This window comes from Myripristis murdjan, chromosome 14 (assembly GCF_902150065.1).
Source record: "Myripristis murdjan chromosome 14, fMyrMur1.1, whole genome shotgun sequence".
In the NCBI taxonomy this organism is placed as follows: Eukaryota; Metazoa; Chordata; class Actinopteri; order Holocentriformes; family Holocentridae; genus Myripristis; species Myripristis murdjan.
The window spans coordinates 21,716,428-21,730,574 of NC_043993.1; the positions used below are offsets into that span (position 1 = coordinate 21,716,428).

The 14,147-nt window shown below is 40.2% G+C and overlaps 1 protein-coding gene across 3 annotated transcripts in view; it reads right to left on the minus strand.

The window, feature by feature from the left end:
- Positions 1–6,623: 6,623 nt before the first annotated feature.
- Positions 6,624–14,147, minus strand: part of mink1 (misshapen-like kinase 1) — a 45,402-nt gene continuing 37,878 nt past the window's right edge. For all 3 annotated transcript variants that reach the window (XM_030069145.1, XM_030069147.1, XM_030069146.1), the window contains 10 exons: positions 14,027–14,143; positions 13,436–13,547; positions 13,040–13,195; positions 12,167–12,310; positions 11,687–11,821; positions 11,448–11,548; positions 11,203–11,352; positions 10,962–11,121; positions 10,725–10,864; positions 6,624–10,198 (listed from right to left, as the gene is read on the minus strand). In XM_030069145.1, the coding sequence (XP_029925005.1) occupies positions 10,115–10,198; positions 10,725–10,864; positions 10,962–11,121; positions 11,203–11,352; positions 11,448–11,548; positions 11,687–11,821; positions 12,167–12,310; positions 13,040–13,195; positions 13,436–13,547; positions 14,027–14,143 (1,299 nt within the window). In that variant the 3' untranslated portion in view covers positions 6,624–10,114. The remainder of the gene's footprint in view (positions 10,199–10,724; positions 10,865–10,961; positions 11,122–11,202; positions 11,353–11,447; positions 11,549–11,686; positions 11,822–12,166; positions 12,311–13,039; positions 13,196–13,435; positions 13,548–14,026; positions 14,144–14,147) is intronic.

The following is a 14,147-nucleotide window of genomic DNA, read 5'->3' on the forward strand; positions in this document are numbered from 1 at the left end:
GCCAGTGTGTGTTCTGTTTTTCTACGTGTGTCTGCAAAATCACAACTTTATGAATTAGGAAAAATTGAAAGTAATTTCCACACACTGCATTGGAACTTGAATAACCTCTTCGTGTTTCAGTTTCACAAGGCAGCGTAGGGAAGTGTTACGGTGGTGCTCAGGGCCACAAAAAAGGTAAAACAGTAGTTGGAGCCACCAGAATATATTCAAATAAAAGGAGGATTTTTTTTGGATATTAAACAGGATTTAAGTCCCAATTTTTGTTTTTACAAAGACTCCCAATAAATAAATATGTATTATTTTATTTATTATTTTATTTTGGATATTAAACAGGATTTATGTCCCAATTTTTGTTTTTACAAAGACTCCCAATAAATAAATATGTATTATTTTATTTATTATTTTATATTTGGATTATTTTTTTCATTTTTAGTACAATTAATTAATTAGATTTATTTATTAATTTTATTAATTTTTATTTTTTGTATATGCAGCTTTTTAATTCAGTCTCTGCCCACCTGACCGGCACAGGTTTTAACTGTGTTCAGTGTAATATGGAAACCATACGGGCAAAGAAATACACTGACAGAAAAAGTTGTCTTAAAATGGAGGCTGCTTAAGATGAACGAGTCATGACAAAATAAAAATGTTCATGTTTGAAAACACATTTATCAGACCTGCCTGACAAGAAATATGGAGTTCTCTGCTACAGGAGAGAAAGCCTGTTTCATCATAAATGTGTGGGGGAAAACAAAAACTCACACCATCATAATCATCCAGGAAATACAATCTTGACTCTGTAAGTGCATCCTGCTCTAAATATAAATACAAAAAGATTCGAGCTAGAACTGCCCGGTGTGTGTTCAGGTCAGATACAAATGTTAGCCGTGCACATTTTTGACTTCTCATCAAATCATTACTTTTTATTTATAGTGGCAGATGCTTCAGTTTACATAAGTTCATTTTACGTGTTTTTTTTTTTTTTTTCTTGCACTTATTTATTGAAATGAATGTGACCATGGACACTCTATGCAGGAGCAGATTTATTTTTGGGGGTGGCCTGTGTCCCAGTTTGTGCCTTCAGCCACTAGTTGGCCCTGCTGCACTCCCAGCAGCCCCTCTGCAGATGAGAAGCACCGATGTTCCCCGCTTTAACTCCCAGTGCGTTCTGAGTCTCTGTTGTCACTGAAGTTCATTCCTTTGAATCTGTGTGGCTGTAAAAACAGAACCTCTTTCAGGTGGGAGGTCTGCCTTTTGGAAGGACAGCAAGCAGCAGCTGGATATTTGTGCACCAGACAAGGAGGTTTAATCTAACTTTAGCACCATCATGTGGTGAAACATAGCAAGTGTAATCAAACGGATCTCAGAACTGTTTTACCTAGATTCCACCAGCACGTCCACATCCCCACCAGAGGAAACAACACACTGGACCACACCAATGTTCCTGGCAGCTACAGAGCACCCCCTCGTCCTCATTTTGGCCAGTCAGACAACATCTCCCTGCTTCTCCTGCCTATCTACATCCAGCTGGCAAAAATGGGTCAAACCAACTGTAAAAACAGTTAAAGTGTGGACAGATGAAGCTACAGCAGCTCTACAGGACTGTTTTGAATGCACAGACTGGCAGATGTTCAAAGATGCTGCTACCCAGGAGAACCATATCGACCTTGAAGAATACACATCATCAGTGACATCATACATCAGCAAATGTGCTGATGATGTGGTGAAAATAAGGACAGTTAAATCATTCCCTAATGAGAAAGCCTGGATGAATGGAGAGGTGAGAGCTCTATGTAGAGCCAAAAAAGCTGCCTTCAAGTCAGGTGACAAAGAAGCCTACAACACTGCCAGAGCAAAACTGAAAGCTGGCATCAAGGAGGCAAAGCGAAGGCATCAGCAGAGACTGGAGAGAGACCTCAACACCAACAACAGCAAAGACTTGTGGCAGGCGGTCAAAAGTGTTACAGGCTACAAAAGCAGGAGCGCTCCCATCATGTGTGAGGCCACGTTACCAGACAAGCTAAACACATTTCATCAGCTGTAAAGTCTACTCCGCCTCCAGAGGACCGGCCACTGTCAGTATCCACAGTGGATGTGAGGAAAGTCCTGCTGAAAGTGAATATGAGTAAAGCTGCTGGGCCTGACAACATCCCTGGCCGTGTGCTAAAAACATGTGCCAACCAGCTAGTAGATGTCATTACTGACATTTTCAACATATCGCTGTCACAGGAGACTGTTCCCACCTGCTTCAAGACAGCCACCATCATCCCTGTGCCTAAAAAGTCTGCAGTGTCTGATCTAAATGACTACCGCCCTGTGGCACTCACCCCCATCCTGATGAAGTGCTTTGAGAAACTGGTTCTCCAGCACATAAAGAACAACATCCCTGCCAGTCTGGACCCTCAGCAGTTTGCATTCAGAACCAACAGATCCACAGAGGATGCCATCTCCACTGCTCTCCACTCAGTCTTCACTCACCTGGAGAAAAGCAACACCTACACCAGAATGCTGTTTGTTGATTTCAGCTCAGCTTTCAACACAATCTCCCCCATGAAGCTGATTGGAAAACTGAACACTCTGGGCATCAGTACCACTCTCTGCAACTGGATACTGGACTTCCTCACAAACAGACCCCAGTCAGTTCGGAGCCCCCTCCTGTTCACGCTGTACACCCACGACTGCAACCCCCGACATGGAGAGAACTCTATTGTGAAGTTCGGGGATGACACCACCATCATCGGCCAGATCTCCAACAATGATGAGTTTTCATATCGGGAGGAAATAAACCATCTTGCAGAATGGTGCACAGAAAACTTACTGCTCAACGTCAGCAAAACCAAAGAGCTGATAGTTGATTTTAGAAAAAAAGGAGGCAAAAACACACAACCCTGTCTACATCAATGGAGCTGAGGTAGAGCAAGTGAGCAGTTTTAAGTTCCTGGGAATCTACATAACAGAGAACCTGACATGGACTTCACATATCTCTGCCCTGGCTAAAAAAAGCTCAGAAACAGCTGTATTTCTTAAGGAAACTTAAGAAACCAAAATCCCCACGCCAAGCTCTTGTCAGCTTCTACAAAGGAGCGATTGAAAGCATCCTGACTGGAAACATCACAAACTGGCATGGGATGTGCACGGCCCAGGACAGGAAGACTCTGCAACGAGTGATTAAAACTGCCCAAAACATCATTGGCACCCATCTACCAAGCATCAGTGATATCGGGGAGGTGAGGTGCCTGCGCAGAGCCAAAAGGATCCTAAAAGACCACACCCACCCCAGCCACAGCCTGTTCACCCTGCTGCCGTCAGGCAAAAGATACAGAAGTATTCGCTGCCGTACCACCAGACTACAGAGCAGGTTCTTCCCTCAGGCTGAGAGACTACTAAATGCACCATCTGCACTCCTCCATCCTTAATAATTCTATTTTTTACACAATCAATTACTCAATCAAGAGGGAACCACATTTTAATTTCACTATACAACTTCTTGTATAATGACAAATAAACTTCCTTGTATCCTTGTGTGTTTGACACTGACATCATTTAAATCCATCAGACAGTAGGATTTGTAGTATTACTGAATCAGACTTAACCATTTTGTTTCCATCATGATTGCACCATGTCCAAATGGCTCTGTTGTAAATTAAAGATGCTGAGCCACAATAATAATTCAAAGAAATTTAGTTCATAAATTACACATATCACATTAGTAGCTATCATTGAGTGATTGCCAAAATATTAACAAGATTACTGGAATAAGCAACTTTCAACAAAAGCCTGAAAAACCTGGATTGGTTACAAGCAGTTTCCGTAAAAAGTTTATTTTATTTTATTTTATTGCACTGCTGTCAGTTGATCCATGCTGCAAAAACACATGAGAAAGAAATGAGACTACAGAGGCTAAAACTGAGATCAATGTATTTTATTTTTCAAACAATTTTGTGTTAAGACATGAATTCATTCAACACAATCCTTTGAAAGTTTAAAGTTTATCAGTCTATGAAATACAATCTGGAGTTAACCTCTCACAAGGAACACAGACACACGCGCACACACACACTAAAACATTGCAAAGATGTTTACCGTCTTAAAAAAAAGTTATTGAAAAAGGAAATAACAGATATTGTAGCTCTGTCCAAAGATTCAGTTTTTCTGTTTTTGTTTTTTGAGCTCCCTAAGTTTGACCTGTGTCACTTCTAGCAATAGCTGCAAATCCATTCATACTGTGTTGATAAGAAATATGCTGAGAAAGGAGTGTCTCGTTACAATGAGCCAAGTGGGTGAAGCTCATCCTCTTCCTACCAAACTCACAACAATTTTCTTACCATTCTTTATGATACTCATACTTCATAAAAGGCAATTTCTGGGATTATTTCATAAATGCAAAACTAGAACAAGCATCCCAACAGTTAAGCGATTGTGTTATTATACTGACTGAGCGTTAGAAGTAATAATTTCTTGTGATTAAACATCAAAAGATTAAGCAAAGTACAGTACCATTTCTCTAACAAAAGACAAACAAACCAGCCTACATTCAGTCTGCCCAAGGCCACAGAGAAATCATCACTAACTACAAGTCACACTGAGATGGACAGCCATGGTCTTGATTTACTCAAATACCAATATTGCTTGTAAATGAGAAATGTCATCATCTGGTATGAAACCTATCTTTCAGCACACTGCTCTGTCACTTCAGCACTCTTAGTCCACTAAGCCACATCTCCTTCCTTTTGACAAGAAACGTAAATGCATCTTAGCTCCAGTTGTTCTGTGTTACATTAATGCAGTAAGGACTTATCAAACGCTCGCTGGCAGCGTTCCCCAACGTCCTGTAAAGCTGCGAGGTTCAAAACTGCAACTTTTAATGGCTTGTAGAATAAAGTGGATTTTGCACCTTGTGGTATTTTGCGCGAAAAAAAAATCACTAAACAATACCATTCTGTTGGGTAAATTTTCTGCAACCTGCAACCCATTACAGAAATTTCTGGTTTGTAAAAATAGGCAACAGGTATAATATTGGACTCAATTATGGTGATGACCCTCTACAGGATTTTCTGTCTGTCCCAACAGCACGTCAAAGTATGCACACAGATGGCTTGTTTTTCAAAAGCCATAAATTATGATGTCGATCTGCAAAACTTGACGCAGCACATATTAGTTTTAGAGACACTCTTAGGTCACATATATGACATCTCTTCTTAAGAAAAAAAAAAAAAAAAAAAAAAAAAAGTCTGTCAGGTCTAACTTTGATAAAGATTACTCAATTTACCCACATGAAGCTATCCAGAAAAGCAGTAGTCAACACAAATAAGACAATAAGAATGGGTAAAAAGGTTGATACTTTGTCTTGTTTTGTAAATAGATTACACATAATCTATAGGTATCAGCAAATTAAAGGCTTCTTTCACCAAGTGGATATTCCTGTAAAAGCAACAGCTCAAATTTAAATGGTCAAATGTTCATAAATGGTGACATGAATTTCCACAGACTGAGTCCTCAATATGAGGGTGAAGGATTACTTCATCCAACAAATTCATGAAGGCATTTGCAAACATGGACAGCAGAGGGCAAACATGCTGGCATGTTGCAGTCTTTTTTTTTTTTTTTTAAACTTGTTTCAATTAAATATTTCAATGCTTTCCTCTCTTTAAGACATAGCTTATAAACAAATACAAATTCAAGGCAAGCTTTTTTCCTCTTTTTTGCAAGGGAATGTGAGAGACATAAAAAAACTGTCATGTTCTGCATATGGGCAGCTGAAATATTTATAATGAGCCATGCTAATTTAAAGTTAAATACCAGTGCCCCCACAGTTGGGATGCAAGTATGAATCAATTTTGTCTCATCAAACTTATTTAGAATGTGTCTTAATTCGATTCTACAGCACAAATCTGAGTTTAAAATGGGAAATTAAGACAGGTTCAATCCATGAATGGATCACTTCTATCAAATATATCACTCACAAAAACACAATCGAGGGTCCGCTCACCTTTAAACTTTAAAACTTGGCCAGTCACTGTCTGTGTATTTTAGTTAAACTAAGACTGGAGACAGTGAATGCTAAGATTTCCAATAATAAATCGGCAACATTCAAATATCACATCTGATTCTCAGTGAGACAACAGCTTGCTATCATGTGCAGCACCTGACATTGCTACGTAACACAGCTGAGACTGAGTGGCCAAGGGTCGGTCTGACCGTCACTCGGCATCAAGGAGACAGCCGATGGTAAAACCACGTTGCTACTGACATCAGAAACAAACTGTCACATTCAGAGCGACTGACGAGAACACGCAGAATCAGGTCATCAAGACGTGTTTAGTTTGAATTCTCCAATTGTCATCTTTCAAATGTAAATTCAAAAACGTATTGGTCACTTACTGCTGCCCTTTGAAATTTCAAACCCCCCCCCCCCCCCCCCCCCCCCCCCCCCCCCCCCCCCCCCCCCCCCCCCCCCTCCACTCCTCACACACACACACACACACAACCTGTCTCAGTTGACTTCAAGCTCCATCACAATAACTACCCCAAAGTATCAGACTGATTACACACTGAAAAGTTTGACTAGTGCTAGAACGAGCCTACTACAGCAACTCTCAGGTGCCAAAAAAAGAAAAGAAAAGAAAAAAAAATCCATTTTCCCTGTCTTTCTGTTGGGTACACTCAATTATAGCTTTGCTCTCTGTGCCATAAAATACATTGTGCTTTGATTAATATAGTGGTACACTGTTCTATATAAATACAAATCTGCTTTATAGATTAACATTCATTTTTATTTCTCAGTATAGGCTAATTTACATGTCATTTAATAAAATAGTCTTTTCAGAATATATTAAGCTACTATCCCCACTTAAGGTTACACAATCAACATCATTGAAGAATAAGCATTCACCTTTTCTTTGTTGAAAGAACTGGCTGAGCAGACATCACACACAGGCCGACTGACTTCTACTTCATCTGTGCACAAATACTAATTATTCTCAACAGACATGTTTCATACGTATGGCTTTTCTCTGTATGTTGGCTCCCACTATCTTTTTTGTTCTTTCCTATTTTACGTGCCACATTGGACTGACTGATTGGACACTAACTTATGTGTTATTGCGCCTCTCTAAATGGACTGTTTGTCTTATTCATTTAGTGTTGTTAATGTGGTGTCACGAAAAAATTTCAAGTCCATCTTGCAGATATTCTGGATTTGATTAAGTGCACTTAATTGGCACAGGACATCATTCTGAGCAAGGGAGCAATTCTAGTCACGCCTCTTCTTCATGGGACTCCAAGCAAGAGACGAGTGAGGTGGGGGTACTCAACCTGTCAAAACCTCTCCCTTTCCCAATCCAAGGCACTGCTTAAACTGTAAACACGGCAGGTTGTTTTAAAAAATAATGACTTAACCATGAAACCATGACTGCCAGAGCTCCTGGTGGACTGATACTGTGACATTTGAAATGTAGGTCATGGCACATAGCAGGTATTTAGGAATTAAAAGACATTCGCTGAAGGGGAAATCCACAACAAAGCAAATGTTTGTGATATACAGTATTTGCAAATGTATGTTTACTGAAGTGAAAGTGCTTTCCATGCCCATTTACAGTTGATATTCTAACCTAATCATATCTCTGAAGCTGTGTTCTGTAGTTTTTTTTATTTTTTTTAGTTAGACTACAACATCTATCCTTAGCTAAAAGCGGGACTGAATTTTTTTTTGAAGTCTATCCTATCGATCACTAAGCAAGATTCTTTTCACCACATCCAATAACATTTCACACTGGGAATTTGAGAAATTTACAATGTCGTTCTGTTAACATTTATATCAGCATGTTTCTAAGATTACATTACGTACCACCATTTCAGAACAACATTTTTAATGGAAGAGCCTTGTCTTTTTAGGTGCTCAGGTGGAGCGGCTGTGTCATATAACTGAATAAAGTAAAACTAGGTTTAGCTGGTTTGATGTCAGCTATACTGATTTTAAAAACTCTACCCATTAGCAGCGAAGTGCTGTTGGAACTAAGACAACTACTGAACAAAATGTCCAAATTTGTGTGTTGTCTTAGTCTCAACAGTTAGAAAAACACCAAATACTGGGTTAATGCCTGTGTAACTTGTCCCATTCTGCCTGGTGTGCCAGTGCACACAGTGTGTCCCTTACAAAGGACTGAGGAGCACATAGGGTATTGTACTGCTCCTAAGCAATGTGCACTGCAAAAAGCATAATGTAATGCACAAACAAGCAAAACAACAAACGAACCAACACAGAAACTGGTTTTTATACAGGAACTCCCATGCACCTAATGAAGCAGAAATGCCAAAGACAAAAAAAAAAAATTGCTGAAAGAATTACATTGCTTTGTGATCTGTAGGATAGATTTTCAAATCCCTGTAGTCTCCATTTAAGCTTTTTTTCCCTTTGGCCTCAAGACTATGTCATGTCCGCATTATAGACAATAAAATTAACTTTGGCAGAAGTATAGATATAAAATATATTAAGTCTCATGTGTTTGTATTCTCCAAAGTGCCTAATGAGATGGAGTCCTCTCCTCTGTTGTGGTATTGCAGAGCCACTACAAAATTAGGTCTTCACACTGACTAAGACAAATACTACTGATAATCACACTAAGAGCTGATCTACTGCAATCCCATGGACAAACGCTTTCTCACACACAAATTCACACCAATGAAAGTATCTGTAAGAACTGAAATACAGTACAGTAGAGTAGATCACTGTAGAAGGAGAGTGGAAAGATCCTGTAAATTAACTGCCTCGAATCTCAACGATCTCAGTGACATCCTCCCTCCAAATCTCTCCCACATTCTCCTTTACTTTTCCATATAAAATCAAATGTCACATCACCTCTTTCTCCTCCAAAGTTGTAATGTCATCATGCTCCCTACCACTACTACATTTTGTAAAACTAAATATATGAACTCCCCTCTTCAAACAAAGACTCCACAAGAATAGCATATATTGCAATATAATGGCAATATAATTACAGTAGAGTAAAATTATGAATACCAGTAGGCTAATACCAATACAGAAACACTACATATAAATATCAAATCGTTGTAGATATTTTGTAAATCTATGAAAACATAAAAGTTTAGATACAAGCCAAATGATCGAAATAATAAATGGTTTCACCCAAACCATGAGTAAAGAAAATACATTGAGGCAAAGCAAGAAATGTCACAGTACTGATTTCTGTGCTTACAGTACTGGACACATTTGTGAAACTTCTCATTAGTTTGTGAATTACTTATTAATTTTCAACTGAATTATATCTTGGTGTTGGAACATTCAAGGCTTAGTTGCAAATGATGAAGTGTTGCAACATACATTGTTTGCCATTCAGGCTAGAAAACATCAGAGAAAGCAGGATTTAATGTTACTATCAGTTTGCTATAGCTAACTAAGAGCGACTGGATTACTGTAGGCTACTTTTGTCACAACTTTGATGTCTCTCTTGGTAAATCTTTTGTATCAAATCCTCCTCCTCATGCCCCCCTGAAATCTTTGGCGCCCCAATCCAGCGAGGGCCCAGGAACCACTGCAGACGGGTGCACCAGCATTTTATTATTTCACGTCCATGTGTCTGATCCCAACACATGGAATGGAGGCTATATAAAGAGGCTTGCAAATGATTCAAATCTAAATTTTCAGATGCTATCTATTTACAGCTCCATCTCACATTTTGATTAATAATGCCTTCCTCAAAATGTACAACCACCAAGGAATGTTTAACATACTCCACAATTAGCAACTAAATAGTTACAACTGAACACAGGTCCACTGAGTAAAGTAAATCAAAACAAGAGTATATACAGTACAACTGAACTGATGTGTTAACATTTGAAGCTCATCGGTGATTTTTTTGCGATGCTTCCAGGGAGAATGTTATCAGGGGGACTCTGTAGGAGTCATATGATGGACTTTGTCTTAGGGAGTTTAGGCTGGAATGGGTTTAGAGTTTGTTATGTGTTTGGAGTGAGTGAGAGAGGCAGGCAGAGAGAAAGAAGAGATGTGCGCATTTGTGTGCGTACAGGTGCCAGATATTGGATGCATTTTCCAAACCCTGGTGGGTTCCACACACCGACTGGAGCAGCTGTTCTTTCACCAGTTCATGATGCAGTTTCTGTTCAAGGTCATGAAGTACACCTGGCTGCTGCCTCCGGACCGCACTGACGCAAAGAACACCTGAGAACCAGCGCAGAACACGTACATCAGTATTATCTTTACATTCTTCTATTAGTGAGCTTGTTGTCCCACAGAGGTGCTGCATATTTATTTAGAGTGAGAGCACATTCAATATTTTCATTAAGGGCTGGGTAATGGCACTGATTTCCTGATTCATAAAGTCCCCATTCACAATACCTGTTTTGCAACTTAAATACAGTATATAGCTTTCTGTGAAATCCCTATTTATTGTCATGATTTTTAAGTCCAAAATGCACCATGACATCTGCCTTTAGGCGTATGTCACTGGTCTCAGGGGAGGGAGCTTCTGCCATAGTTTGTTCATTCGTTAAAATGTATTTTGGTTAATTGAGTTTCCGCAGATGACATCTGTAGGCATGCTACAAATAACATTTAGCAAAAATTCTGACACATCCACTGAAAGAAAGCATAGATTAAAGATCGATCTCAAGATTTTAAGAATCAATATCAGATTGTTTAACTGAATATTGCGATTTACAGAAAAGTGATGTTTGTCATTTCTTACCTTGTCATTCCTCTCACAAAGGAACTTAAGCCTCTGAGCTCTTTTATGCATGAAGACACCGTCCAGGTGGCCTGTTTCCACTGAACGGATTTCAATGGCCTTTTCTCCCCAGCCCATGATCTGATTGGAGCAAATATGGGCTGAAGAACAAAGTGACATATTAGTGAACATTTGCTGGATACAGACTAACTATGTTTGATCTCATATGTGAATGTTTTGTGTGTATTCAACCCATACCGACAGAGGTGGGCATCTCCCCCCACTGCAGCACCACATCCTTGATAATGCGCCCGTAGGTGTTGACATAGACCCCCTCATCCTCATAGCACAGCAGCATCTCCATGCCATCTGAACTGGGCAGGAACACAATTGCATGTGGCGTCACCTGGCTCTGGATCTGTTTGAGATGAGGACAGGGGGGATGAGCGAGGTTTCACATGTAAGAAAACACCACTGTCGGATCAACTGGTTGACTTACATGAACTGGGATATATATGTCATAGTTGTTTCCAGAGTCCACGTCGATGGCATGGAAACCAGCACTGGAGCCGTAGATAACCTTCAACCTCTGACCCTCCTCCACTGTCAGGTCAACCAGGAGGGGCCGGTGAGGGAGGTCTCCAAAAGACTGGAGGGGGGCATGAGAAGAGAGGTAGCTTCAATACTCTTATGGCTGACTGGCCTGGAATAACTAATCCAGCTCATGGGAAAGGGGAGCCTTACCTTGAAGGCCATGAATTTGTGATAAGGCTTGGGCGCCCAAGCATACACTTCCACTGCATTCTTCATAGCAATCACCAGGAACTTTATCCTCTCATATTTCACTGGACAGAATAACAACAAGCCCATTTGACATAAGATATTTGTAATCAATAATTCACAGCACCAGGGAGGCAAATGCCTTCATGAGAATCTGTTTGAGGTGGGCTAGACAACAATAACAAACATCCTCTGTCACTCACCAACTTTGTAGTGCACACAGCCCTCCATCTCCCCTACAGTCGTCCAGCCCTGCTTCTTCTCTACCTCAGGGTCATTGTGCAGGATCTTGTTCCTCAGCCAGGCCAGGTAGTAGACACGTACCTTGTTCTTTTTGCCTTGATAGAGAACAGAGGAAGATTATTTACACACAAGACTAATTTCATTAGTTATTTAAATTTATTTTAACTGCACTTAGAAATCCTGTTTCAACCTAATCAAGACAGCCGCATCATGATATTAACAATCGCAGAAAATAGTGCACAGAAGCAAAAATTACTTTCATGCAATTTTGATTTTGAAGTGCGAAGTCAAAAGGCTATAAAGAAGCACTCTAAAGGCAATAGTACAATTTGGCATCCGGTATTTGCCCTCCAAGTTAAGTGAGTCCTCTGATGCAACATAAACCACTTCAGTGGATCATCTGCAATGAGAGCAGGTAAGTGATTAGCAACAATAATGACCTGATATAGTGATGAGCAGGTTGAGGCCCTCCAGGACGTCCATCTGTTGGAACCTGCGGGAGTTGATGAGGGGGTAGACCTTGCCCTGACCACTACGGTCCAGCAGCTTCAAACCATTCTCTGTGCCCACCAGCAGGTTCACACCTGGTGACACACACATGCATAGATTGCTTATTCCTTTTTATACAAAGTCTCATCATTGCCTTTACTAAGAATAGCTATCATTTTGCTCTATGCTTTTGTTGATGAAAATAATCTGCTACTTGCATATAATAATTTCCCTGTTATGCACTAAAACAATGTCACTATCATGATATTTAATTTTGTTCAGAGGAAAAGGATTAAGGCTGGCTGTGTCAAAGTGACTGGCATGACTGTATTTCTTGACAGGAACTGGGTGGGTCGTCAAATCATGTTGGCTGCACCTGAGCCAAGTCTGTAACAGTGAGTCACTGAGTTTCGACCTGGCTGAAATGTGAGGTTTCTATCTGCAGACATGTTGTATTGTTGGAGTCAGTGTTTGTGTGGTTGTGCTCGAGGCTGGAACAGGTAGAACCAGTGTGAAGCCAACAAGTGCAGTAAAAGGCAACCCATTTTGCCTTACATGATCATGACACACACCCGCATATAGCCCAGAGCTGTGGGTGCTGGTGCCAACTTGGAATTCTCTTTCCAAGAGACTGACTGAGTTTCTTGACAACGATAGCCATCTTTACACAAAGCATTTAAAGCAGGTTAATGGTGGAGTCTTAATCTAAAATGTTTACTTGAATAATTGAGTATTGGTGTACATGTAAATGGAGTCTAACAAAAAAGAGGGTCTGGTTCAAATGTGGATATGATAACATTTCTGAAAACAGACTCCAGCCTCACCCCAGAGAGCAGCGCACAGGATCTCAGAGTTGAACCTCTTCTTGTACTTGCGAATCTCAGGTGTGTCGTTGGGAGGGCGCGTGTTGGTGGGGTTGACATTCACCATGGACCCTTTCCTTACCTCCATCTTCAGCTGCTCAAACCTGGAGCCCATGCCTGGAAGCAGAAAGGAGATGGCTAGATGAAGGGCGGGCAAAGACAAACCCGGAAAGTTTGATTTCTTTCACAAGATTTGTTTCAGTGTATTTCTGGGACTTGATGTTTTTTTTTTGTTTTTTTTTATTTGAAAATAACATTACAGTTCTTTACTGCTTTTGTGTTTCTGGTGATGTTGATGATATTTAAAATACAAGAAATTTCAGAGGCTGATGCAGCTGTGAAAGGCTAGTGACTCACCAGTGACAGACATGTTATCCCCCGTACCCCCTGGTGACTGGTACATGCCCAGATCTACGAAGGTGGTGAAGGAGGACTTGCCAGATGCCTTGACCAAACCTCTGGACTGATACTGGTGGAGCAGAGAGGCAGAGCAAGTGACACAGTGACTTTAGTAAACTTTGGTCCTGTCAAAGATGCCACAGGAGCTTTTAGGCTGTCAGACAAAATGTGAAATAACTCTCAATTCTGTAATTATTAAAGAATAATAATTAGTCAAACTGTGACGATTTTTAATTCTCTTGTTATCAGTGAGGCCACTTGCTCATCAACTCCAAAATAACTTGAAAGTTCGATGGTTGTGAGAGACAGGCATTTAACAATCTGAAATGATTTTCAGATATAAGATGGAATTGATTTTTTTTTTTCCTCTGGGTGGTGGGCGGATTTTTTTTTTTTTAAAACCAGACTGTATATTTTTTTTTTTATGTTTACAGAAACAGAGTAATTCCAGTGTTTATTTGTTGACTGAAACAGTGACAAGTGCATACCACATACTAGGGATAAATAAGGAATTTAAGCATGATATAGTTAGCAACAGAAAAAACTTACATCATACACAGAGTCTTTCCCAGGGGAAGAGTGAGTGGCTGAATCAGTGGGTGAGTGGGAGGGCTGCACCACATCTGGCAAGTTAGTGTATCCGTTATGACTCCGCTTCTCTGGTGTCTAT